A 22,919-nucleotide genomic window follows, 5' to 3' on the forward strand; every position below is an offset into this window, starting at 1 on the left:
CGTGTTCTAGAGATAGTAGCATGTACTTGGTGGCTTAGACGAGACATACCTACGACCTCGCCAGACTGCCAAGAATATCTTTTTAGTTGTTGTTGGCGGCTTTGGAATTCGATTAGTGGCAATGATTTTCCCCCATGTTGGGAATAATATTGTATTAACGACTAGGCAAACAATGGAGCTAGTTTCCCAAATTTGAATGCAGCTAATATGAGTTCTGAAGAGTCTATTTGACCACGTGGACCTGACTCAGGTTTGTAAAACCTGAGTATAGGGCTTCGTTGGAAACCTTAGTCGAGTCGAATGATGTAAACGGTCACAATTAGAAAAACGAACAAATAATTAAATATATTTGATATTTTCATTTAAGCTGGGTTGACTTTTAATTCTATAATGTGAAATCTGATAGGGGAAGCATGTTATGACAACTTCGTTGTTATGGGATACATGCAAGAAAGATATTACGGGCTCTCTTACATCATACATCTTCCGCTTAAAAAAACGAGCATAACTTGGGACCATTTATTCACCAGACACGTGGTTTTTTTTTTGTGTGTGTTTGTCTCGGGCTAACGTTTTGTTTCTTATTTTCGTTTCGGAAGTCATTGGGACTTAATCTTTAAGATGCAGCCTCATTACGAGTCGCGATCTAATTAAATTACCATCAACGATAATTTTTTTGGTCATGAATTCCGTCGGAGAGTATCATGTGCATGTGAAGGATCAATTGATGAATGCGAGAAAGTTCGAATGACGTGATGAATAAAAAACGTGAATAAGGTATATACATAATTACCGCTGCGACAGAGATGCAAACCAAGGATATGTTATGTTCATAAGTTACGATAATGTACTGAGGTCGCAACTTGAACAAAGTTAAGCAGACAAGTTCATTTTATTATCCGATAGATATGCGGTTAAATTTATGTCATCAGTTTTCCACGGCGAGTACGGCCCACTTTTCACCGTGGAACTTGGAGAAAACACTCTCCAGGGCAAATCTCCAAAGGTGTCGTAGGCCAATCCCTACGTAGAATTTTCAAAAAGCGTCAGAATTAGATATAATGAGTTGTTCTGGTGATAAATCTATCATTCAATTCAGTGAGCTTCACAGACTCATCCACTTGTCATTTCACTCTTTAACGTTTTCATGAAAAAAAATTTAGCGACTAGCAAGTGAGCCCAAACAAGCTATAAGTAAATTCTGTACATTCTGTCTTTGTAAAAGGAAGGAAGGAATGCATAATTGAACATCGTCGGTATCTTTCGTCGGGATCTTTCATGTTTGGAAGGTTGGAACGAGGGAGTCGGGCTTTCATTCAATTCCTACACGCTCTCTTTCCCATGTTAAATAGCATGAGGGCACAGACGTTGCAGAAAGCTTACCGGTAAATTCAAGCTAAACTCAGAAATATCTTTTGAACAAGTTTCTAAATATTTGGCACATTCCTAACATGCAACCCTAAAGCTTCTACTAAAATTAACAACCCTTATCATATCGGATTCCGTGATTAAAATACCTCAACGAAACGTAGGTTTTATCGACAATTTGTTAATGAGCTATCAGGTAGTCAGTCACTAATGTATCGGAGATAAACAGAAAGAAACTCAAACTTAACAGTGTAAAATATGAGAAAAAACTGGTCCTAGTATTCTCCTGAATGTGGGCGACCTTCCTGCATGGGGTCACCATGATATTCATGCATCCAAGCCCCACAATACCACCATGTTCACGCAATACCAACCAAGCATACCGTCGACGTTTGGTTGATGGTTTTGTAAACAAGTTGTATTCACTGATTTCCCAGATGAATTGAAAAGTAATATTCTAGGAGTACAGAGCAAAGGTTTCCTGTACCACAAATTACCGCATTTACGTGTTGGACGAAAACTTATAAGTCATCAAGATTTGTGGCCAACGAAATATTGACATGGGTTCTCTTGATAGCTTTGGCAAACAAATTATCTCTCGAAATAGGACGAATCTCCAGAGGCCTCAATTTAAGTTTATGGTTGTTTGGATTGTTCCAACGGATTTTATGAAGCTGATTGGAGATCACTCGGTCAAATTAAAAATATCTCAATGTGTTTTCGTCTCTGTGTTTACATTATAGATATCTATGATGAAATCTCTAGAGGAACAATCTCGCAAATATCGCTTTAATTTACGTCATCTACTCTTTAACAAAACGATCATCAAAAAAACGTTAGAAATGTATTCACTTAAGCTCCAAGAGTTGCAACTTTACTCTCGTTGACAGAAGCTGTGGTGTCAACATTGTCTAGCTAACAGCTTCAAAGAACAGCGAGGAATGTTTCATCAATGCCATAAAAGAAATAGTTCCTTTACGTTCACAGGTAAAATTCTTCCCTCCCAGTAAGTTACCCTTCACTTTTGTCTATAATAATCAACGTGGAAAACTGCTGAGAAACCAGGAGGAAGATCACCAAGTCCAGAAGGGCTGTGTGAAGAGAAAGAGAACTCAATGCAACAACGATTTCCTGTATAATTGCGTTGCGAACCCAATGAGCACTGCACATTACAAATAAAATTTATGCTGCGACTAAACAACATCCTGAAAAACTAAAGTTGAAATGCTGGTACGTTGGTTTGCTTCGACTCTTTAGAAAGTTTCGAACGGTGAAAATATACGTATTGTGTTGACAAATTTTTTAATGTGATTGGACAACAACAAGCATCCATTGACGAATAAAGACTTCTAGGAACAAAATAACGTTTGTTATCAGCCGTGGACTCATTCGTTACTTTGCGACTCTCGGGCGGCATAGACGATGATGACGATGACAGTGAACAATCAACACCTCACCAGGAGTGTGTAGCGCACATGGACCTTAAAGACGCATCACGTTTTTCGCAGTTCTAGCGAGACAGGTTGTCACCTAATGACAGTTGTCCGTCATTGTTACTCTTGGTGACCCTCATAAATATAAACTTGGATACCACGGATGCACTGTCACTTTGGGGCAAAATAACCAAAACGTATCCCTTGGATCAAACTCTTTGTCTGCAATTCGAGACGGTTGACAAAATTTCCAAGCTGTGGTAAAACAGAAAGTTGACCACATAAAACCACACCTGGATTCCTTGTTGAAACGTTTTTGGGTCGGCTTTTCTTAAGCTCCGACCTTTCAGCGCTTCATTGAATACAAGTCGCAGTTTATTCTAACGGTTCATACTCGGTCAAGCCCACGATGTAACTTCATCCAAGATGAAGGGGAAAATTCGGATGTTTCTTCGCCGGGTTTTGACTTTAGTGATCGTATTTTTCCAGCTTTCAGCAACACAAGGTTAGTAATCAATGTTTTGTTATTGATGGTCAGTTATTTAACAAAATCCACCGAGATAATACAAATTGCTTCCACTTCAAAATCGCACTGCATCTATGAAAATTTTACATATTTCCCCTTAAAGGCGTTCTCTCGGGTCTTTTGCCAACCATTACATCTTACGATTCTTTAGCAAACCAACATGAAAGCCACAAACCGTTCAAAGCACATTTTTTTTCGCTACTAAGCCATTATTGATTAAAGATACTGAAAACCAACAAAATGTGGCCAAAAGTCAATTCTGTTGTCTTTAGATCTCAAAGAATTAATATTTTAAATAACTTTCGATAGTGAATATTACTATTCATGCAGCCATCATGAACTAAAGGTCAGTTAGCAATGTATGTGGTGCTACCTTTATCCATAAGATGTGCTTTGGCTGTATATTTTGGTTCTCCACAACCGGAAGCGATCCTTCCTCTTTTGGTTTTGATAGTCACGCAGCTTTGTATCCTATGTGGGTAATGTTTTTTAAGACAACAAAAGCTACAAAATGTTACTTTCGCTTTTCTTATAGTTTGTCTCTCGATTATCCTCGTTATTTCTTTCTTTTCCGCGACTGTTTAGAATTAAAAGAGGATAAAAACTCTCTAACGAAGCACGCGAGTTAGATTTTTTTTAACCTTTTTTTTAGAATAATTCCTTTATCAAAGTCATTGTACGTAAGCATGTCTTGAAGTGTTGACATTTGGTTCTAGCGAAAGAAACGCTGATTGGAAAAGGGCAGACAGTTTTTGAAGACCAGACAATAAGCAAAAAAGATAAACTGGGAAATTTCATATGATTTAGTCAATAGTTGAAAATATGAGATCGGTTTTGCATATCAAACTTACGTTTAACATCTGCCTCTGTAGATTTTCGTGACATGTCACGCAGTCTGAGGTCAGTCAAAAACACGCTACTTTTCGAACATTTTCCTCTTTTTCGTGTATTTCATTTGAATTGCTATCTTTCTTACCTTCAGTTTCTAAAACTAACGTACATAAGCTTTCTATACCACTGTATTTGAAGGAAATCATTAAAATATTTTGTTCGGGTTTTTGAGACTTATGGTTAGCGATTCAGATATGTCGAAGAGGGGTTCACGCCACATGCAAGCAGTGACCATGGAGTCTGGGACTATAACTCTAAAGCGCATGCCTAAAACTGGTCATTACCGCGAAATACGAAAAAAAACAATAAATTTGGCGCAATTTGATGTATAATACATGAGGTTTGGATATTGTTTGGGTTCGGGAAATGGGACTCGAAGTTTACGCACTGGTGATTTTTTCTTCGCTGGCTCTTCTCGCGGTGGCGGTAGATGCACAAAACGATTTCGGCGAAGAAACAAATGGTCCAAAAGGGGAAAAACTGCCTTGGTTTACCTACGAAATAAACAAGTAAGTAAAAATTGCGTTTATCGAAGTGTATTCCAACCTGTTTCTTTTTTCTTTTTAATTTTTTTCAATTTTTTTTCACCGAATTGATTTTTTTTTAATCAGCTATCTCATATATTCCCTGTCGAAGAAGTCTGATCAAGAGCCGAACGACGAAAGTGCTGATTCTGTGATTGTGGGAATCGTGGAAAAAATATTGAGGGAATCTGAGATTCGCGGAGTTGTTATAAATTCCAGAATTCTCAACGTCTTCAGGAAAAATATTTCTCTCCTCCATTCAGCGTTCAAGAAAGCGTCAAAAAGTGGGGTGAAAAGTATAAAGAAGCTTATTGATGCGTGGAAGGCAAAAAACCACTCCTTCAAAATTTTCTATCATGAGCTTGAAAACAACTCATTGATTGAGGAAAACCAACAGCTTCGTGGGCAGAAAAGGAAAGCTGAACTGGATTTAGTCGCAGAGCAGGCAAAGAGATTAAAAATTGAGCAGGAGTTTGAAGATGTTATTAGGGATTCGGAAAACAGAAAAGAACAATACAAACAAAAATTCAAAAGATTTGCGAAAAAAGCAGCAAGAATGCAAAAAAAGGGACAAAGAGGTCCAAACAAAAGCAAACGTTTCACTGATTATACCAAACAACATCAGGCAAGATTAAGGCGAGGATTTAAAGAAGACTGCCACTCAGCACTGTCATTTTTAGGCCTCTACAATTTTATTGCCACCAAGGTTGAGGTATTTAATAATGACACTCAACAATATGAAACTATTTCATTGGTAGAAGAGGGAGAGTTACAACTATTGGAAACAGAGCCAAGAGAACTGACTGACAATGATATTGATGACATCAATATGTGGGTTTACTTGAAGGAAAAATTGAATATATCTAATGAAGCTTGGCATGAGTTGGCCATGAAGTGTAAAGACATGCCCACAAAATATAAAATATGCAAACACCTAGATAAGCTAAATGCCAATTGGAATCTGAGAAGTACACCAGGGGAGGCAGAGGGAGTACAGATTTCTTTCAGGGAGAGTCTTGAGGAACAGATAAAAAGGCTGCAGAAAAATGGAGTATTGGACAAGGTTACTACTATTAAAGTAAAGTTCAGTGGTGATGGTACCAACATTGGGAAAAGGCTTAAACTTGAAAATGTCACATACACAATTTTGAATGAAAAGGATGCAGCAATGAATGAAAAAGGGAACTATGTTCTAGCAGTAATTAAGACAACAGAGAACTATGACAATCTTAAAGAAAGCCTTGCTGATCTAAATAATGAAATGTCAAATTTAAAAGAAATTACTGTAAATAGTCATAAGTATAGCATTGAGTATTTTTTGGGAGGAGACTGGAAGTTTCTAGCCTGTGTTTGTGGTTCAGGGGCTGCTAATCAAAATTTCTCTTGTATTTGGTGTAAGTGCCCAGGAAATGAAAGGTTTGACATCAGTTAAAAGTGGTCTATAACTGACAAATCTCTTGGGGCAAGAGATTTACAAGAAATAGGTAAGTATGCAAAATCTAAGCAATATAATTGTAAAACCAATCCATTATTTGATTTTATTCCTATTGACCATGTAATAATTGATACACTACATTTATTTTTGAGAATATCTGATAATTTAATTGAACTTCTGATCAGGGAACTTCGCAGGAAAGATGCCATTGACAAGGTATCTACTTTTTCAAATGGGTTTTGTTGAAATAAGTATAGACATATGGCTGGGTATGAGAAATTTGTAAAAGAACTTGGAATTAATTTTGAATGGAAAATTAATAGGGACAGCAAGAAGTTGGAGTACAGAGACCTTACTAGACCTGAAAAACTCTTGCTTTTCCAACATATTAATTTTCACTTACTATTACCAGAGTTTCATAATGTGGACAAGCTGCAAGCCCTTTGGGGTAATTTCATAGATATTATGGGTGATCTTAAACTTAATTACACTACAGATGATGCTATCTCTAGCCTCAAGGACAAAATCAAAAAATGGTTTCAAAAATTCTTAGACCTTTACCAAGCAAAAGATGTAACACCATATATGCATTCTTTGTATGTTCATGTACCTGAATTTTTAAAGCTATACCAAAATTTAGCTTATTACACTCAGCAAGGTATGGAGAAGTACAACAACACTGTATCAAAGGACTACTTTCGATCATCTAATCATAGAGGAGTTTCTGCTCTAAAGCAACTTTTCTTGAAAAAACACAGAATACAGCTTTTGGAAGCTGCTGGTTTGGAAAGGGTGAAGGAAAGCTACAACTGTGGAAACTGTTCAACTTCTGGCCATACCATCAAAACATGTACTGCAAAATGCAGCAAATGCGATGCTCCCACTTTCTGTGCACATCTTGTTAAAATAGATGGTAAATGGAAGCCAAGATGTGATTTAATCAATCAGTAATGATATAATATATCAATGTATTAAAGGAGTGTATTACCCAAAAACTGTTAGTAGAAGTTGTGTAGAATAATTTGCTATGCCTGTGAAATGTTTCTTGTATACAGTATTCAAGGAGTCTTTTTCAAAAATGTTACTGAATTGATTACAACAGAATCACAGACTGAAATATATGGGTCATTTATAACCACATGTTTACATTTTATGAAGGTAATTCACATGCAAGTAAAATAATTCTTTGACATCAACTATCAAAATCAATAAACATGTGCTAAATCAAATATATTAATGATGGACCATATTTTTGTATCCACATCTGTTGCCATCTCCACGGACACATGTAAAAACGACTCGATGCCCGTCTTCGATTTCAGATCTCACGTATTTATCGCCAATTAATTCAAATTCCACTATGGGGTTTCTTTTTGTCAACCAAAATTTCACAGTCCCTGGTACAACATAAGCAAAATCGCCGTTTTCATTCATGATCCGCTCATTCCACTTTGTGCCGATATAACAATCCAGAGTTTCATTTGAAAGAATTTCATATATTAGTTTATTCCTCTGATATTTTTTGGATGAAATCCTCCCAAGACTTTTATAGAAAACATCGTCATCGACTTGAATTTCAATACGAACTTCTGGATCCTCTCTGCGCCCGGAGCACAACTTTCGGTTGATCTCCCTGTAAACGCGTTCATAAAAAGTTTGCTGGCGATCGCTGAAGGAATCATCGATTGGTTTTGACATCGGTTCCAATCGCATTACGGGTAAATTATGTTCATCGCAAGGCCTCCATTCGTCAAATTTCTCGCAGTACCCTTTGAAATCAATTTTGCCATGTTTTCTCGCTTTGTCGACCTATATTATCTCTACAGGATAAATATTCTTATCCGTAGTTTTTATTTTCTTGCATTGCTTGGTCTTAGCTTCTACGAATTCGTCAATAAATCTCTTCGGAGTCTTATGCTCCCGCTTCACTCTGTTGGCCGCCATTTTTAACTCGTGAATTGCGCGCATGCGCAAGAGCGAGTTATAGATACGATGTGGGGAATAGCATTCGCTCGCTCGCTCGCTCGATTGGTCGATTCCTGTAAACTTTTTTTAGATTTTAGGCTTTTGAGTGCATTTTATAGTTTTTGGCGAGCAATAAACAGACGAAATGGCGACCTTTGTTGCTAAGAATAGTGGTGGGGTGAAAAAGAAGCCAATGATAATCTTAAAAGAGTTTTTTTTTTCGTTTTAGTTTCAACAAGCGGCGCCAGCGACTGGCAGGCATGCAAGGATTCACACTGAAATAACAGAACAACCTTCGTTTTTCATAAAATTGTAATTTACAGTCCTTGAACTTGAAAACAATCCGAAGCTTCATTGAAAATATCACTTACTGCGAAGCGCTCGGAGTTTACAGATGTTCAAAAGCTTTTTCTGTTATAGCGTGAGATTGAGGACAAAATTGATCATTACGTTTCGTCGCGTGTGTTTTTCCTGTGAGAAGCAACAAAAGATGCCGGCGACTGACGAAATAACAAGTTAACACGAAAATCAGATAACACCTAAACAAACAATTTTAGCTACCGATTTTCAGTGAATTTTTAAAGAACAATTTTCTTTTAAGTTTCAAGACAATTTGAAGATTCAACATACAAACAACGTACTAAAATGCGAAAGTTACACACCACAAAATTTATAAATAGGCCTGAAATGAAATTCTATCTTGTTATTGATCATACGTTGCCTAGCACGTGACCTAAATCTACCCAGGCGGAGATCCAAAATGACGGTGGCAGGCTTGGTTTAGTTATATCACTCAAAACTCGTTCCCGTTTGTCTCATTTGATAAAGAGGGAATCGTTAATGTTTTCATTAAGACAGTATTGCCTTGATTTTCTAATATTTACAACGAAAGACAGTAAATTTCACTTTTCACCCACATTTACTTCCAAACTTTTCTTTTGAACCAGAAACAAAAATGATAGACGTTTAAAACACATGACATCATCCACCTTGTCAAATGTAATAGCATGATCATTTCAATTGTAATGCCTTCTTATCCCAACGTTACTTTGTTTCTCTGCTACATTAGCGAACACTGAACTACTGCTCGTACTCTAGATATGACAATCAGCCACAAAATTCCCTAAACCAGATAACATTAAACATAATCTAAAAAATCATGTGTCAATTCACGAGTTTGCTCACAGAGCACTTTGATTAACATTGGCGCTCTGTGCATATTTAATTGCTCTGCGCATGTCAGGTGAGTAATACGGTGGCTTGGGACCAATTTAAGCAAATGTTCAGTTTTCTATGGGATAAGTTTGATATGTGTTGTTTGAATATTTTCATGTTCATTTGATCGCTCATTTGTTTGCTTTTCTGATTATTTTTTCGTATTTGGTGGCATCTTTAAGGAATGTTCTGTTAAAAAATCTCTTTTTAGATTATTTACGTGGGATGGGTGCGAAGATGAGTTTCATCACGGGTATCCCAAGCTCCTCCTATGAGTACATCTGTACCATATGCTAATTACGTAACAGAATATTGCATTGGGAAAGAGGTTGTATTTAGAGACCGAAAACGTGCGGGATTTAACCCACGAGATAGCTAACCTAGTAAGAGTTAGAGAACTCTCGTACAAAAAAAATTTATATTTAAAGTCAAGGACAGTGAGACCGAAACAGACCGAAACAGCTCGCCAACAATCGACTCAAGAACCCCACCGGAATCAAAAGAATCAAACAACTAAGAGGAGGTCAGCTTTTTCTTTTTTTTTTTTTTTTTTTTTTAAATTCCATTTACATCCCACATAAATGTTTGGATACTGAATAGGGCCTTTTGCCCATAGGTATACTGTTCTTGCATCTCTGCTTTTGCGCTATTACGACATACACCAAATGGACTTGTTAATCGAGCATAGCTTACCTGTGGTCGTTTTTGGAAGAAGTTCTCACATTTACCACTTTGGTATTAAAGGGAATGTCTATTCACAACTTTATTGGAACTCCTTGACTCTTGAGTGGTCAATTGAGATCAGAGGGCAAGGATTTTGTTTGACTTGTCTTTACCTCGTGTTGGGCATATAAATACCCCATAGAGAGAGATATATATTCTTTCACTGATTTTAAGGTACCATTGTTCAAGAAGATATATGACATATGATTGCTTGTTGAGGAGACAGAATTGATAAATTAAACGAAACACTTTAGTACGATATCTCAATGGCTCAATTAATTCCGTAAAGGGAAACGGTTGTAATTAAATCTACACTTATCACGATCTATTACGAAACAAAAATTTAATGCCTGAGATCAATCGCTTTTAGTTCGGTTGTTGTTATGAACAGTAGCCAAGATTTATGAACACCTTCAATCACCCAAACATTCAACGATTCGGTTATCTGGAAATAAATTTTTCAAAGCCTTTTAGTTTTCATGAAATATAGCACCTTTAAAGGTAGTAATTCTGACCATCTGTGGGGATTAACACGAATATATTTTTTTTTAATAATAAGGCGAAGACATTCCTGATTATTGAGTTTTTTAAACGACTAAAGTTCATTCGCTTTATTTTCAAGACGAAATTTTTATGTAGTCCATCTAGTAGTTTTTGTAATTATGCTCCTCAATTATTAGCTGCTCTTTTATCGCTGAATTTTTTCGTACAAAGAGGACTTGTAAATGAATAAATAAAATGGTAACCCATCAGTGCGCAAGAACCCCAAAGAATTTTCCAGAAAACTCGTCAGGAAAGCCACTCAAAAGAGAGCAATGCGGTTGTGCATTCATTACAGACTCATAAAATAGTTCTTTTAACTAGATTATGCTCATTTATTGGAAGGGCGTTGATCTGTTTGCCGACAGATTTGAGTAAAGTTAGCCTCAAAAAAAATATTTACCAAATAAACGGAAACTGAATTCTTCCCCTTTTGATCAGCTTCTCTCTGTTGACACGACATCTTCTGAGATTGCTTACTTAACCACAGATTGATTCAGTTAATCGGCTTAGATTTTTCTTGGCATGATTTGGGTTTCACCGAGACCAGATTCGCTGAACTGACATGCCAAAATTAAGGAAATTCGAGACAAAATGATTCTTCAAACTCCCACAAGATTTGAAAGTTTGTTAAAATTTCGCATCATCCTTCCTCCGTTCCTCTGGCTTAGGCTTTGTTTTAATCAGGGCGAGTAACACATCGCACATTCATCATCAAAGATATTTGTTTGTTATAGTTTGTGTCCCTGTTAATTTTGGCCCGCACAAAAGTCCCTGTCTTTCCCAGTTTAGGGATCCAAATCTTAAGGGGACATAACTGCTACCATGGAAAAAAAAAGAAGTGCAACAGTTCCACTTTTCGTGCAATTTTCCTAATTCTGCTCGGAAGCGGTCCGAAACGGAGAAAGCATGTCCTATTTGGAGAAGTCGGAAATGGGAGAGAGTTTATCACCGTTAATCCTGTTTACTGAGGTGATAAGCTTATGATGACCTAAACAAAAATAGCAACATGCTGGGGAATTGTCTTTTTTTCTAAACATGTAGAATTTTTTTATTTATATTCATCCCATACTTTACAACTTCAAGCTCGTTCAAGCTGTGTGATAGTCTAAGAATTTACGTGGTCATGATCAGTAATATTATCCGACTGAGAATTATTTTTCGACAACTTGACAAATCTGGAAATATCCAAAGGACCGTATTACTAAAGAATTCGAGCCTACCAGAAAAAAAGACTTGCACATTACCCATTGCGCTTTATTTTATTTTGTTTTTTAGACTGAATAGTTTATACACGCTCTGTCAGAATCAGGGGAACACTGGCTCAAGGCGCTGAAATCTTCCTCTAATTCAATCTTTACGTAGTGTTTTCAGCACCATTTAGAATTGAAATTTTCTAATTACGCGTATCTATGTATCTGTGTTTCAGCTCTTCCATGTGTTTAAGTATCTACTTATTAGGAAGATTCTAGAACTGTTATTAGGGGGAGGCGGTATTTGCTAATCTAGGGCCTTTTTGTAAGACAACATTTGAATTGAAATAACACCAGGGACTCATGTTACTAAAATGTGTATGTTATCCCGTGACAGAGAACTTTCAGTTGTTCCTTGATAGGTTTCATGCATGAACGTTGGAAACGACTAAGCTTGAACATTACTATTGTCCACTGAAATACATAAATGTCTCATACTGATGCAGAACATTATGAGGACACACAAAAGGGCACTGCTCATAAAGTGAACAAAATGCCGTGAAACAGTAATGCTTTGGATGTGTTCATAAAAGAAGATCAAAGCAAAGATATAACTACAAGATCAATTTAAATGTATTAGCTCCCAAGATCAGCTAACACTTCCATGCGCTCCAAAGGCAGTTTAAGCATCATCGCAATAAATAGATAATTGAATTTGAATAAATAGTCTTTTAGACTGGCGAAGGGCTAAAAAGTGGTTAATTTACATGATCAATTCAGCTGATAAAACCAAATTATGGGCAATCAATAGAAAGTACTGAACGACCTCAGAAGGAATTGGTTTTCATTGGTTTAATAGCTGTGGGAATCTATTTTAAGATGCAAAAGGAAAATTTAAAAAATTACTGAAAAGGGAAGCAGTTCCAGTGATAGGAACAATAGCTTCACAGGCCAGACTGATCTCTCAACAGCTGTTTATCTAAGAAGCCTGCCCTCAGTTATGAGTTTGAGATAGAAATGCTAAACCCATTAACCTCACTTTAGATGCCGATTCTTACGATCTCTGTTGCGCACTCGAGATAGTAATCAGTTTTCGAAAGCATAAACTTAACTCCTGTGGAGTTCCCAAAGGAGTTTTTCCACAAATATTCGAAAATGTTGCAGGGGAATCGCCCACTATATTCAAAATGAAGCATCACCGTATCGAAAAAAAATTCTGTTCGAAGATTGGAAAATAAACGACTCATTTAGAAATTTACATTTTCAACGTAGATTTGATAACAGATAATGAAAGTAATGCTTTAACACCTGTCTTAATCTCGAACATATGGTGCATAAGCCTGAATTTTCCTAATAGTTTCTGACACCAAATCTATAGCTTCAGGGCCCATTTTTCTTGTCTATCTCAGACACACGCAGCTCATAAAAATCATTAGCCTTTTCGGTAGTAGGTTTAAGGACCAGCCCTAGGCGATTTCGGTTGATGCTTCGAATTCTAGAAGCACATCTGGCAGCAAAACGTTTGAATACCAGTTAATGAGAGAGTTAGAAGATAAAAGCATAGTCTCTGGTACATTCTAGAAGCTGTTGCACAAAAATTAAAGTTCACATTATCTCATTCCATCTCTGACCTTTACCAGAGTTTTTTTCTTTTTAAGTTTAATGTCGTTCATCATGTAATACTTAACGATAATGCGTCTTGCCGTCCTGAAAAGAATACATGACAAAATCTTTTTCTGCATGGTCATTAAACAACATTTTGCACTACGAACAAAAAACAGTGAAACAAATGTTTTAAGTGGGTTTATTTCAGAGTTGTTTCGGTTGCTTCAGTGGGGATTGATCAGTCCGTTTTTTGAGTTTGCTTATTTTGCTATTGTCGTTATTTTTGTGTTTTTGTTCTTGTTTTGCTTTCCGGAGGTACAACGGATAGATTCCCTGCTCGTTAATAAGTCGTTGAGGAGAATCATTTGCATGCGTTTCTAATCTAACTTTTTTTCGTTTCACCTATGCGCATCGGACGTGCAGGTATCTGAGATTTCCAAAGGATCGGCTTTGTGCCTTTCGTCTCTTGACAGAGATATCAATTGCAAAAGCATGCTCGCAAGGTCTTTCGAGAAAACACGTTCAAACCGTACACTCCGTCACACCCCAGTAAAACAATTTCATACTGCTTACATTAAAACATTTGTAAGAACCGACATGAGGCGAAATGATCGAGCTCACATTATTTGCTCAGAAGCCCACCAACAATTACAAAAGGGAGAATAGTGAAAAACGCAATATGTTTTACTGTCTGAAAGTAACAGGAAAAAATCCCAAAAATCAAAATTAATTAAGCAAAGACAAAATCACCCGCTGATTTCCTGTTTTTTTTATATGAATTAAGGTCTGGATTTCATAGCTCTTGCAATGGAAGCCAAGAAGGTCTTTCATGTTTTTTTCTTAGTCTGAATTTTACACTGTCATCATCTCATTTTTTTTTTCTGATTGATTTTTCCCATACCTCCGTAATTAATATTCGTGTTATCTTTCTTGAAACTTAAACCAATAATTTACAATAGCCCTAACCCTTCAACTACCATGATTTCATAGGCAATTCTCCTTACTGTCTACCATGAAAATCGTGTGATGTTAGTTTGGAGAATTTGGGATGGGATCAACCAATAATTTTCTAATTGATATTAGGAGTTGGAAAACAAGTCGAAACTCAAGAACTTATGACAATTGCAACTAACGAAAAGGACGTCATACAGGCAGGCACATTTGACGACTTATTAGAAAAAGTGCAACCGATCGCCGAGAGTGCATGTGAAAGCTTTTTAGGTGACAGCCCTCTTTTCATTACTGAAAAATAATGCCATAAGCTCGCAATGTAACTTGTATAGATTAAAGGACCTTTGATGGAGTCTCTGTCTTTCAAGATTGATTAAGACACGATGTTAAGGGCTTGGTCCCGAACATCTGCTAATCTGAGCACGACCTAATCCCCCATTCTAGTGGGCAAAGCGTGGGTCACATCGATAATCGTTATACCGAGGGTATTACGCATTCCTTGTACTAAAAGGTATGCCGTTTAAGATAAAGAATATATCAATATATATATTGAAACTTTTTTGTTATTTCAGCTGTTCCTATTCCAGAGGAAATTGACGATGGTAAGTAAATAAAGTTCATGTTTTATACCAGAATAAATATTTACAATGGAACTCATTTAGTAGGGTACTGTTGTAATAGAAATGTTAACTTAACGAATTTTGGGAAAAAGAAAAAAACGTTTCTGAAAATTCACTCGTCATACTAGTAACGGAAATAATGCATCAGCACGAGATATCTGCATTCATGAAAACAATCCTATCCTGGATTCGCAAATATGACTTCTCACCGAAAATTTAATCCCGCGAAATAAAACTATCAAATGAAAAAAGCTGCATGCGATTTATTTGTCATTTCCAACACACCTCTTTCATGCTGGCGAGCTTGATTCTCGTTCTTTCATTGGCATGATTGGAGGGGGTTTACCGAAGTCCATTTTGTTGAGTACGTGCCGCTGGCCCCTACCCTATTGAAGCTTTTTTTGAGGCTAATTATAAACTTCATCTTAGACATTTTGGGTGAATGCAACAATCTTCCCATTGTTGAATCCCTACTTAACAGAATTTTCTTACTCCCAAAATACCGAAAATGTGCGACCCATTCTAGTAACTCTATTGAAGTTGCAACTCCATTATATTTAACCTAGTGGTGACAATGCGAATCCATCCAGTGCAACATCAGCCTCTTTGTAGGAAGCCCCCCCTCCCTCTCCCCCCCCCCCCCCCCATGGTCATTTACGAAGAAATATATTTTTAAAGAGGCACAATTCCGCAAAAGATTGTTTTTGGGCAAGTTTATGTTACTATTTTGCTGAAGGTACTTTTCAGTGCCATCTGGTGATGATACCTTCAATAATTTCTCGGTCAAAGCGTTTTTGGCCTTCTGAATATATCTTATAAAACTGCTAAAAATCTGTCAGGATTCTTATTTTCCAGATCTGACTCGCAGCAGAACAAAAATACCAAACTGGTAGATAGTTCTTATGAGCATAATTTCCAGTTAGATTCATCATGATCTTCTCTGACAGAATGCCAACCTGATGTGGACGTCGCTTTCCTGATAGACTCATCCGGAAGCATTTCTTTTAGAAACTTCCGAAAGGTAAAAAATTTTGTCGTGGAACTGGTTTCAAAATTCGACATTTCCCCGGGAGGATCCCGTGCGGCTGTTGTTGTATACAGCACAAGAGCAACCACGAGGATCAGGTTCACAGATTACTCTACCTATGGGTCGTTTGCAAATGCTGTGCAAAGCTTACGACATGAACCAGGTTATACCAGGATAGATCTTGCTCTTCAAATGGCTTATTTTGACGTGTTCAGTCTTCGAGGAAAACCCCGCTTTCTGGTGCCAAAAATCGCGTTCGTCCTCACAGACGGAGAACAGACAAGGGCTACAAACCAAATTCCTCTCGATGTGGTTTCTGACCGCCTCAAAAAGAGAGCAGGAGTCCGAATCATATCGATAGGAATTGGAAAACGTGTGAACAAGAACCAGCTTACAGTAATCGCCAGTAGCGAAAAGGATGTCGTGATAGCTGAGTCATTTGATGGGTTGGTATCTGAAGTGGAACCACTCTTTCAGAGCGCGTGTAAAGGGAATGAAGGTTGGTTCATTCTTGAATTAGTACTTTTAACCCTTTAACTCCCACGATCTGACTGTTAAGAGAGTGTCTCTGTAAGAGCGGTCCGGTCGATTATGCTTGAGACACGGATTTCGCTCATTTCTTGTGTGTTGTAAGACATTCATGTACCTATACTAAAACCACAATCCGTTTGATCGGATCTCTTTATTTTTCCGAGTTTTACGGAAATTAAATTTCGCTCGACCGAAGGCTTGTCGTGACACTTTTCAAGACATTAATTTGAGACAAGTTCGGAGGACAATTTACAAAAAACTACGGAACTCAGCAAAAAACAAATAGCCCAGCCATGTATATTAACTCTATCTTATCTATCGAGGCGACTTTTGTGAGGATCATGTTTCAATCAAGGAAACAGAAAGACTTGAATGACACCGTATCGGTTCGCTTAAGTCACACACGCGAAAACCGATCAAATTCAAGGTAAATCTTTGAAAAAGTGAGGCGTTCTTAACTGATACAACTAACATGGTTAGGAAGTAGGTGCCATAGAAAAGGTACCTACAGAAAAAAACTTTGCGGCCCGACCTTTACGAAAACTTTATAACTCCGTGAACTTACCTAATTTTCGGCAATCTCCAAGTTTGGCTGGCAATTTTGAGGGACTCGTCAACATGAAGCGTAGCAGATATAAATCAAGCAGGTAGATCTAAGACCGTCAGAAATACATACGAAAGCAATTCAAATGAACTTTACTTTCAATTAAAGCGGCAAAATTTGAAATTGTTCGTTAAACTTACCAGTCTTACATCCCCATGCGACCATTTCTTCCAACAATTCAAAAACTACAACTTGTACTCGAATTCCCCTCGTCGATTCCACCGCAAGAAATGACCTGTGCCACCCCAGCTTCGACTCGAATGTGAAGTACGAATCAAATAACATAACTGCTTTATCTTCGAGGCAATATCACGCTGGTAGTTTGATTTTCGGATCGACAAGAACGGTGATCAGGAGGCGATCGCTATGTTGACCTCATAAACGTGACCGCTGACCAGCCGCTGAGTGAAAACAGTATAGCGCGGGGTGGGGTGGGGTGGTTGGCGGGCTAATCGTCATAAGATATTCGAATGCATGCTTAAAAAGCTCTTGGACTCCCAGTCTAAACAGTGAAGGCATGCTTCGTGGTACAGACAACTTTCATTTTACTCTTATAACTTTCTCCTTTAAATTAGAACTGGTATTAATTAATAGAGTTATCAATATATTTTTAACGGTGGTATCTTTTTGCTTATCGTCTGTGGTATAAGAAAAGGTGTCTTGTCCACCAGAACTTTTAATCATGCCCCATTTCACGGAATAAACACTATACTTAGAATGTTTGTTCTAGGTCATTTTTGCTGTTCCCAAGAATATATGCAAAATGATAGAGATTTGATTCATTCAGCCGACACGTTCTTCTAAGTTTTGGTGCGTGCAGGTTTTTTTCTATCAAAAGTCGCGCGCAACACACCGGAATTGAAAAATCGGACACCGGGAAACTTTGTTGGAAAATAGCGGTTCCTTCACCTAGCATATTTAATTGGAGTTCCTTTATATTAGGTAAGATTAAAGGATAGTTTTTCAAACTTACATGTATAAATCTAACTATAGAGTCTAACGCTTCTGACTGTCTTTTAAATGATAATTAGCTAAGTGACTGAAGCACGAGTTTTCTATAGCCTTCGGAGTTTAAGCTCAAGTCGGTAATTAAGCTTTTTTTTAAAACGAATCAAATAGCGCGAAGTACACTTTTAACTAAAATTGCCTTCGTGTTTCGTTAAAATAGTACAATAGTATGAATTTCTCTTAATTTACAGAAGAGCTGCAACCTTTAAGAACTATAGATGTCAAGGAATACCCGAGCCGACGAGATGCAAAGGATCCTTGCTAATGTGAATATATAGATGCAAGCGTAGTCAAGCTAGAAAGAACAGGCTTTGATCGAATTCCTCATAAGATCGCCTTCGGAAACAAAATGTAATGATGATCAGTGCGAAAGGACTCAAGAGAGTGCAAATATACAGTAATAATTGCTATGGAAGCTGTTACTTTCGTTATTACCTATTTTAGTAAATTCGTTCCCTGGAACGGGTAGAAGAGTCCATAAATACTCCAACATTCCTTCGTGCATGTGTTTGTGGTATGTGTGCAACAAAATCGAACAAATTGACCTTTCAGGCTTTCTGAGATAAGAGCGACCTTGCAAGATAAAAGAAGTGAAAGAAAGTACACAAAAGTTTTGTCTAAATTTATAGACTACTTTATCTACGAGTCAGTCTTTGATTTAGTAATAATTTTTGAACACCTAGTTTCCAGGGTTCTTTCTCTTTGTCCCTCAGAAAAGACTCCAAGTACGAGGTTGAAGGTCTTGATTGTGGCCGGATAGCAGGAAGCTGTAGTCGTTAAAAAAAGGCGACAGTGTCTCTCGTACACAAGTTTTATTATATTCTATTATCAATGATTACTGAACATAACTCTTCAGCTAAGACAAGTCAAAGTGGTCCAGTTATTGTATTCACGCCTCCTAATCTTCTGGCGACACACTAAGAGGAAAGTAACCCGCGGCTTGACTGGACTTCTTGCGGGACATCCAAATGATTCCCACAAGGCAGAACACAGAAATTGTTGACATGGAAACGACTGCTGGGACGGTTACACCTACAAGCAGACATTCAACAAGTTACGTTGTGATCTATAGATCTTTCTTTTTAACAACAGCAAACAACATAAATTTCGTTACATCCTTTGATAGGGTGTTTCAATAAAGGTTCCTAGATTGCCAAAGCTTTAGGATGGATTATTTTATGTTTGTGTGTCACTGCTCTCTTATTTGTCAGCGTCAGAATTCATCAAAGCATAATGGGATCTTTTTTTGATATATATACATATTTTTGGTAATATCGGTTAATATGTGGGTAGGAAGGACAATGAATGACTCAGTCGATTGCATGAAACGGCTGTCAGTGAGGGAGCCAAGTGCGAGGGAAACTGCTTCAAGAACTTTTTCCCGGTAAAAACATTGTAGCTAGTTAATCCGGTATTATTCTTTACCACTAAGAGTTGATCCAGCGTCTTCTTCATCAGCATAAAATGTTAGTGGTCCCTGGGCCAGCGAGTATATTTTGTCATCAGTGGTGACGTCACGCCTTCTCCTATCTCCTCGAAGGCATCCTTGAGCGCATCTCGACTTTGGATCTTTCGAGTCACAAACCCTTATTTGGCAATGAACAAAGAGGAATGGGTGTTTGGCAATGAATTTAAAGCTTTCTGTGGTGAATCGGAAGGTGCCTACAGGAGATGACCTCATGATACTGGTAGTTTCATCCACAGGGCACCTGAGGATAACAAAAGAAACGTTTATCACTGCTTAGAAATATGCATCAGTGCTTAAATTAAAGAATGCAAGAACTTGTGTATCAGAATAAGTGAATAAGCCAAAGCACCTGGTACTGTAGAAAAGTGCAGCTATTTTTTCCTTTACATTATTTCCTATTCTCCTTATAAAACCCAAGGTTTTTTCCATCTCTGAAAACCCAGTTGCGGTGAGAAATTCAAGATTTTCACTCTAGTGTAATAAAAGCATAACTAACCCGTTGGTAATGAGAGGATATGATGTACCGTGTTTACTATCTTGCGTGGGAGTGGCGACACAGTTTTCGCCCAACACTGACAAAGTCTTGTCCTTGGATTTCACAGATGCCTCGAAGTACAGATCCTGCCTTAGTTTGACTTGCACTGGGTAGTCTTTTTCAGTATAGCGTGACTTAAACCTGGTGGATAAAAAAGAGAATCACATGTTTGATGCTAAATATGATGAATGTGTAAGTATCAAACTTGTCAGGAGTCAAGGTGGTAAGTCTCTTAGCAACTGTGGTTCTGCGTCGGTGGGAGAGTGTAACAGGGTAATTTAGCATTATCAAATTAGTTAATAACGTAAATTGGCCATCGCTTTGAGCGTTAGTTCTTCGTCAGAGCGAATGACAGCGGCCTAACGCTTTAAACGTCTAACGGTGGCCAATTTACGTTATTAACTCAGTTGATAACACCAGCTTGCCCTGTCATCACGAGTCAGTCAGTTGGTCTGGTAATATCATAGGTGAAAAATGTTGAATATTGGTAATAGCCCAGACTACGTTTTAAACTTCTCTCCAAAAATAATAAAATGATGAAAAAAAGGATTGATACTCTAAGATGTTAGTGGATCAATTTCGTGTAGTAAGGGCCGTGCAGTAACAAAAATATCAGGTCATCTTTGAAATAACTCCTCTGAATTAAAATTTACCTGACTATGTTGACTATGAAAACAATCGACGAAAACACCGACCAGTCAGCGATGTATGATCTCATGAAAATAATTATACTAGTTGCCATGAATCCATACAGTTGGAAATTAATTTTCTTAATTATAAGTGGATTATCAGGAGGAAAAGAAATCCATTGATATACTCATTAGATCCGGTTTAAGTTGACGAAAATTCAATTTTCCATTATAGAGTAAGAATACCACAGCACTGACTTACTGTTGGTCTGAAAACAGATCCAGGGCAACAGTAAATTTTCCTTTTCCATCTTCGTCAAACACTAGTTTCTTGGTATCAGCTTGGACTCCAACGGCGGTTGCAGCTTCAGTATTTTTATAGTAGCAGCTAAAAGGAATCTCAATCTCGCGAACTCTCGTTATAATGGCGTCATTTTTTACGGGAATCTCCAAGACAGTGTTGCTGTAGACCACGGCACCCTTAGCGAATCTTGCGGTTGTTTCACAACCGGTTAATGCAGTATTAAGGGTGAAGTGGGTTTTGGTTTCCTTGGCAACGCATTTGACGTCTCGGAGAGTGACATGTTCACGGCTCAAACCCAGGAGGAGGATCTTTGGTAATGTGATTGACATGTCATTTTGGCCGCACTTGACAGAAACACCGGAAGCTGAGAGAAACGAACAGTAATTGAGTTAATTATAGAAACCGTCATAGAGGAGAATAATGCATTTTCTATTAAAAGTGAATTCCATCTTGCGTCAATTGTGGTAATTTCAAGCTCAAAATGATGTCATTTGGCTGCTTACCAACACAATTGCGACCATCTGGCGCCAGCGTCAGCTCGGGGTCTGGGCAGGAGCAGATATAGCTACCTTTGGTGTTAGTGCACTTGTGAGAACATCCGCCATTTTTTACGTTGCACTCATTGACATCTGCAGAGTAGGAAAACACAGCATTAATTGCGTTGGATTTCTTCAATTTTCCTATCGTTGTGTCGCAAGCTGTTTCACCGAAATGCATTGGGAGTACAGTAGTTTGCTCAGGTATGATAGAGTAATACAAGATAAAAGTGTAGAATGTTTAGAAGTTTAGAAAAACTTAAGTGAAGATACAAAGTTCAACTCTGAAAATGATTAAAGCTGAACACTTAAAATGTTAAACGAAACTATATGCAACGGATAGTCGTACACAAGCATTTTGAGCAGATCTCCCATACTTTCTTCCTCGTTTCAGTTTTCAGTTTACAAAATACCGTGATAGCTTTACATTTCAAAAATTGATGCTGTCAGAGAGACATGGAAAAAGGAATTGAACATCTTAAAATCCATCTTGTTTCTTATCTTAGGAAACATACTGAACATGAATTCACAAAAGTTCATGCCCTTACCTTTTCCACTGGTGGACGATTGACTCAAGGTAAACGCCAAAGTTATCAACAAGAAAACACTCGAGATTGACATGATAGAAGGCGAAAGGACGGAGCTGTACAATGCAGTCTATGTCCTCCGGTAAAGAGCAAAAAAAGTATATGAGAGTTCCACGAATTTCGGTTAGACTTAAAGGCAATCAGTTAACGCTCAACTAAATAGGGTGTTTTTTATTTAAATCGGCGAAGGATCGCAAATTGCAGTATGCTTATTTGACAATTCACGAAAGACAACAGTGCATATTTGATCACAAAAGATAATCATTAGCACCAGAAGGGAAAATGATGTGAAATAAAAGAACGCATACTAACGTACTAGTGTAAGTAAAAAGCTGTTGATTAATCTAAATGCATTTTTGCTGAGCATCATGCACATTTTAATTCATTTGTTAACGATAAATTTCTTTCTTGTGAAGGAGTTGACACTCATTACGTAACTTTCTTTTTAAATTATGCAACTCTTAGTTCAAAGAAGTCAACTACATTGAAATCATAAACAACAGCTTCGGAAACTCTCTTATTTTTACAAACTTTCATATTGGCTGTATGAAAATCGGAAAAAATGACAACAGCATATCTTAGTACGCATTGTGGACAAATATGTTATAACAGTGTTCTAATTGGTCAACTGTCGGGGCTAATGAACCAGACAAAGAAAAAGTTACATCATCCCTGTTGTCGTTCATTCCATCATTTCACTA

General features: G+C 37.5%; 3 protein-coding genes across 4 annotated transcripts; 2 read left to right on the forward strand and 1 right to left on the reverse strand.

Moving 5' to 3' along the window:
* Positions 1 to 2,974: 2,974 nt before the first annotated feature.
* LOC149039919 (matrilin-4-like) lies at positions 2,975 to 21,952 on the forward strand. Of its 2 annotated transcripts, none has more exons than XM_089183346.1 (4): positions 2,975 to 3,306; positions 14,942 to 14,971; positions 15,937 to 16,515; positions 18,351 to 21,952. In XM_089183346.1, exons 1-4 carry the CDS (start codon positions 3,228 to 3,230, stop codon positions 18,422 to 18,424), a joined length of 762 nt encoding a protein of 253 aa, XP_089039472.1. In that variant the 5' UTR covers positions 2,975 to 3,227; the 3' UTR covers positions 18,425 to 21,952. The 2 variants fall into 2 exon arrangements, with proteins under 2 accessions (XP_089039472.1, XP_089039471.1); XM_089183345.1 differs by lacking the exon at positions 2,975 to 3,306 and adding an exon at positions 14,531 to 14,639.
* On the forward strand, positions 4,442 to 6,314 carry LOC149039920 (uncharacterized). The gene is made up of 2 exons (XM_089183336.1): positions 4,442 to 4,727; positions 4,830 to 6,314. The coding sequence occupies exons 1-2, from the start codon at positions 4,585 to 4,587 to the stop codon at positions 6,172 to 6,174; spliced, it is 1,488 nt and encodes a 495-aa protein (XP_089039462.1). The 5' UTR covers positions 4,442 to 4,584; the 3' UTR covers positions 6,175 to 6,314.
* Positions 18,957 to 22,252, reverse strand: LOC149039921 (ZP domain-containing protein-like). Its single transcript, XM_089183209.1, has 6 exons — positions 22,180 to 22,252; positions 21,599 to 21,724; positions 21,054 to 21,459; positions 20,124 to 20,303; positions 19,585 to 19,868; positions 18,957 to 19,191 (listed from the first exon to the last, which is right to left on the reverse strand). Exons 1-6 carry the CDS (start codon positions 22,250 to 22,252, stop codon positions 19,058 to 19,060), a joined length of 1,203 nt encoding a protein of 400 aa, XP_089039335.1. The 3' UTR covers positions 18,957 to 19,057.
* Positions 22,253 to 22,919: the final 667 nt, after the last annotated feature.

The sequence above is a fragment of the Pocillopora damicornis genome, chromosome 9 (assembly GCF_964200805.1).
Source record: "Pocillopora damicornis chromosome 9, jaPocDami1.2, whole genome shotgun sequence".
Lineage (NCBI taxonomy): Eukaryota > Metazoa > Cnidaria > Anthozoa > Scleractinia > Pocilloporidae > Pocillopora > Pocillopora damicornis.

Coding starts and splice junctions, on each gene's coding strand:
- LOC149039920 (XM_089183336.1), top strand. CDS start 4,585: ATGGGACTCGAAGTTTACGCACTGGTGATTTTTTCTTCGCTGGCTCTT. Junction 4,728..4,829: donor TTTACCTACGAAATAAACAA/GTAAGTAAAAAT, acceptor TTTTTTAATCAG/CTATCTCATATATTCCCTGT.
- LOC149039919 (XM_089183345.1), top strand. CDS start 14,534: ATGACAATTGCAACTAACGAAAAGGACGTCATACAGGCAGGCACATTT. Junction 14,640..14,941: donor TGCATGTGAAAGCTTTTTAG/GTGACAGCCCTC, acceptor TTGTTATTTCAG/CTGTTCCTATTCCAGAGGAA. Junction 16,516..18,350: donor CGCGTGTAAAGGGAATGAAG/GTTGGTTCATTC, acceptor CTTAATTTACAG/AAGAGCTGCAACCTTTAAGA.
- LOC149039921 (XM_089183209.1), bottom strand. CDS start 22,252: ATGTCAATCTCGAGTGTTTTCTTGTTGATAACTTTGGCGTTTACCTTG. Junction 21,725..22,179: donor ATCGTCCACCAGTGGAAAAG/GTAAGGGCATGA, acceptor CCTACTCTGCAG/ATGTCAATGAGTGCAACGTA. Junction 21,460..21,598: donor AGATGGTCGCAATTGTGTTG/GTAAGCAGCCAA, acceptor CGTTTCTCTCAG/CTTCCGGTGTTTCTGTCAAG.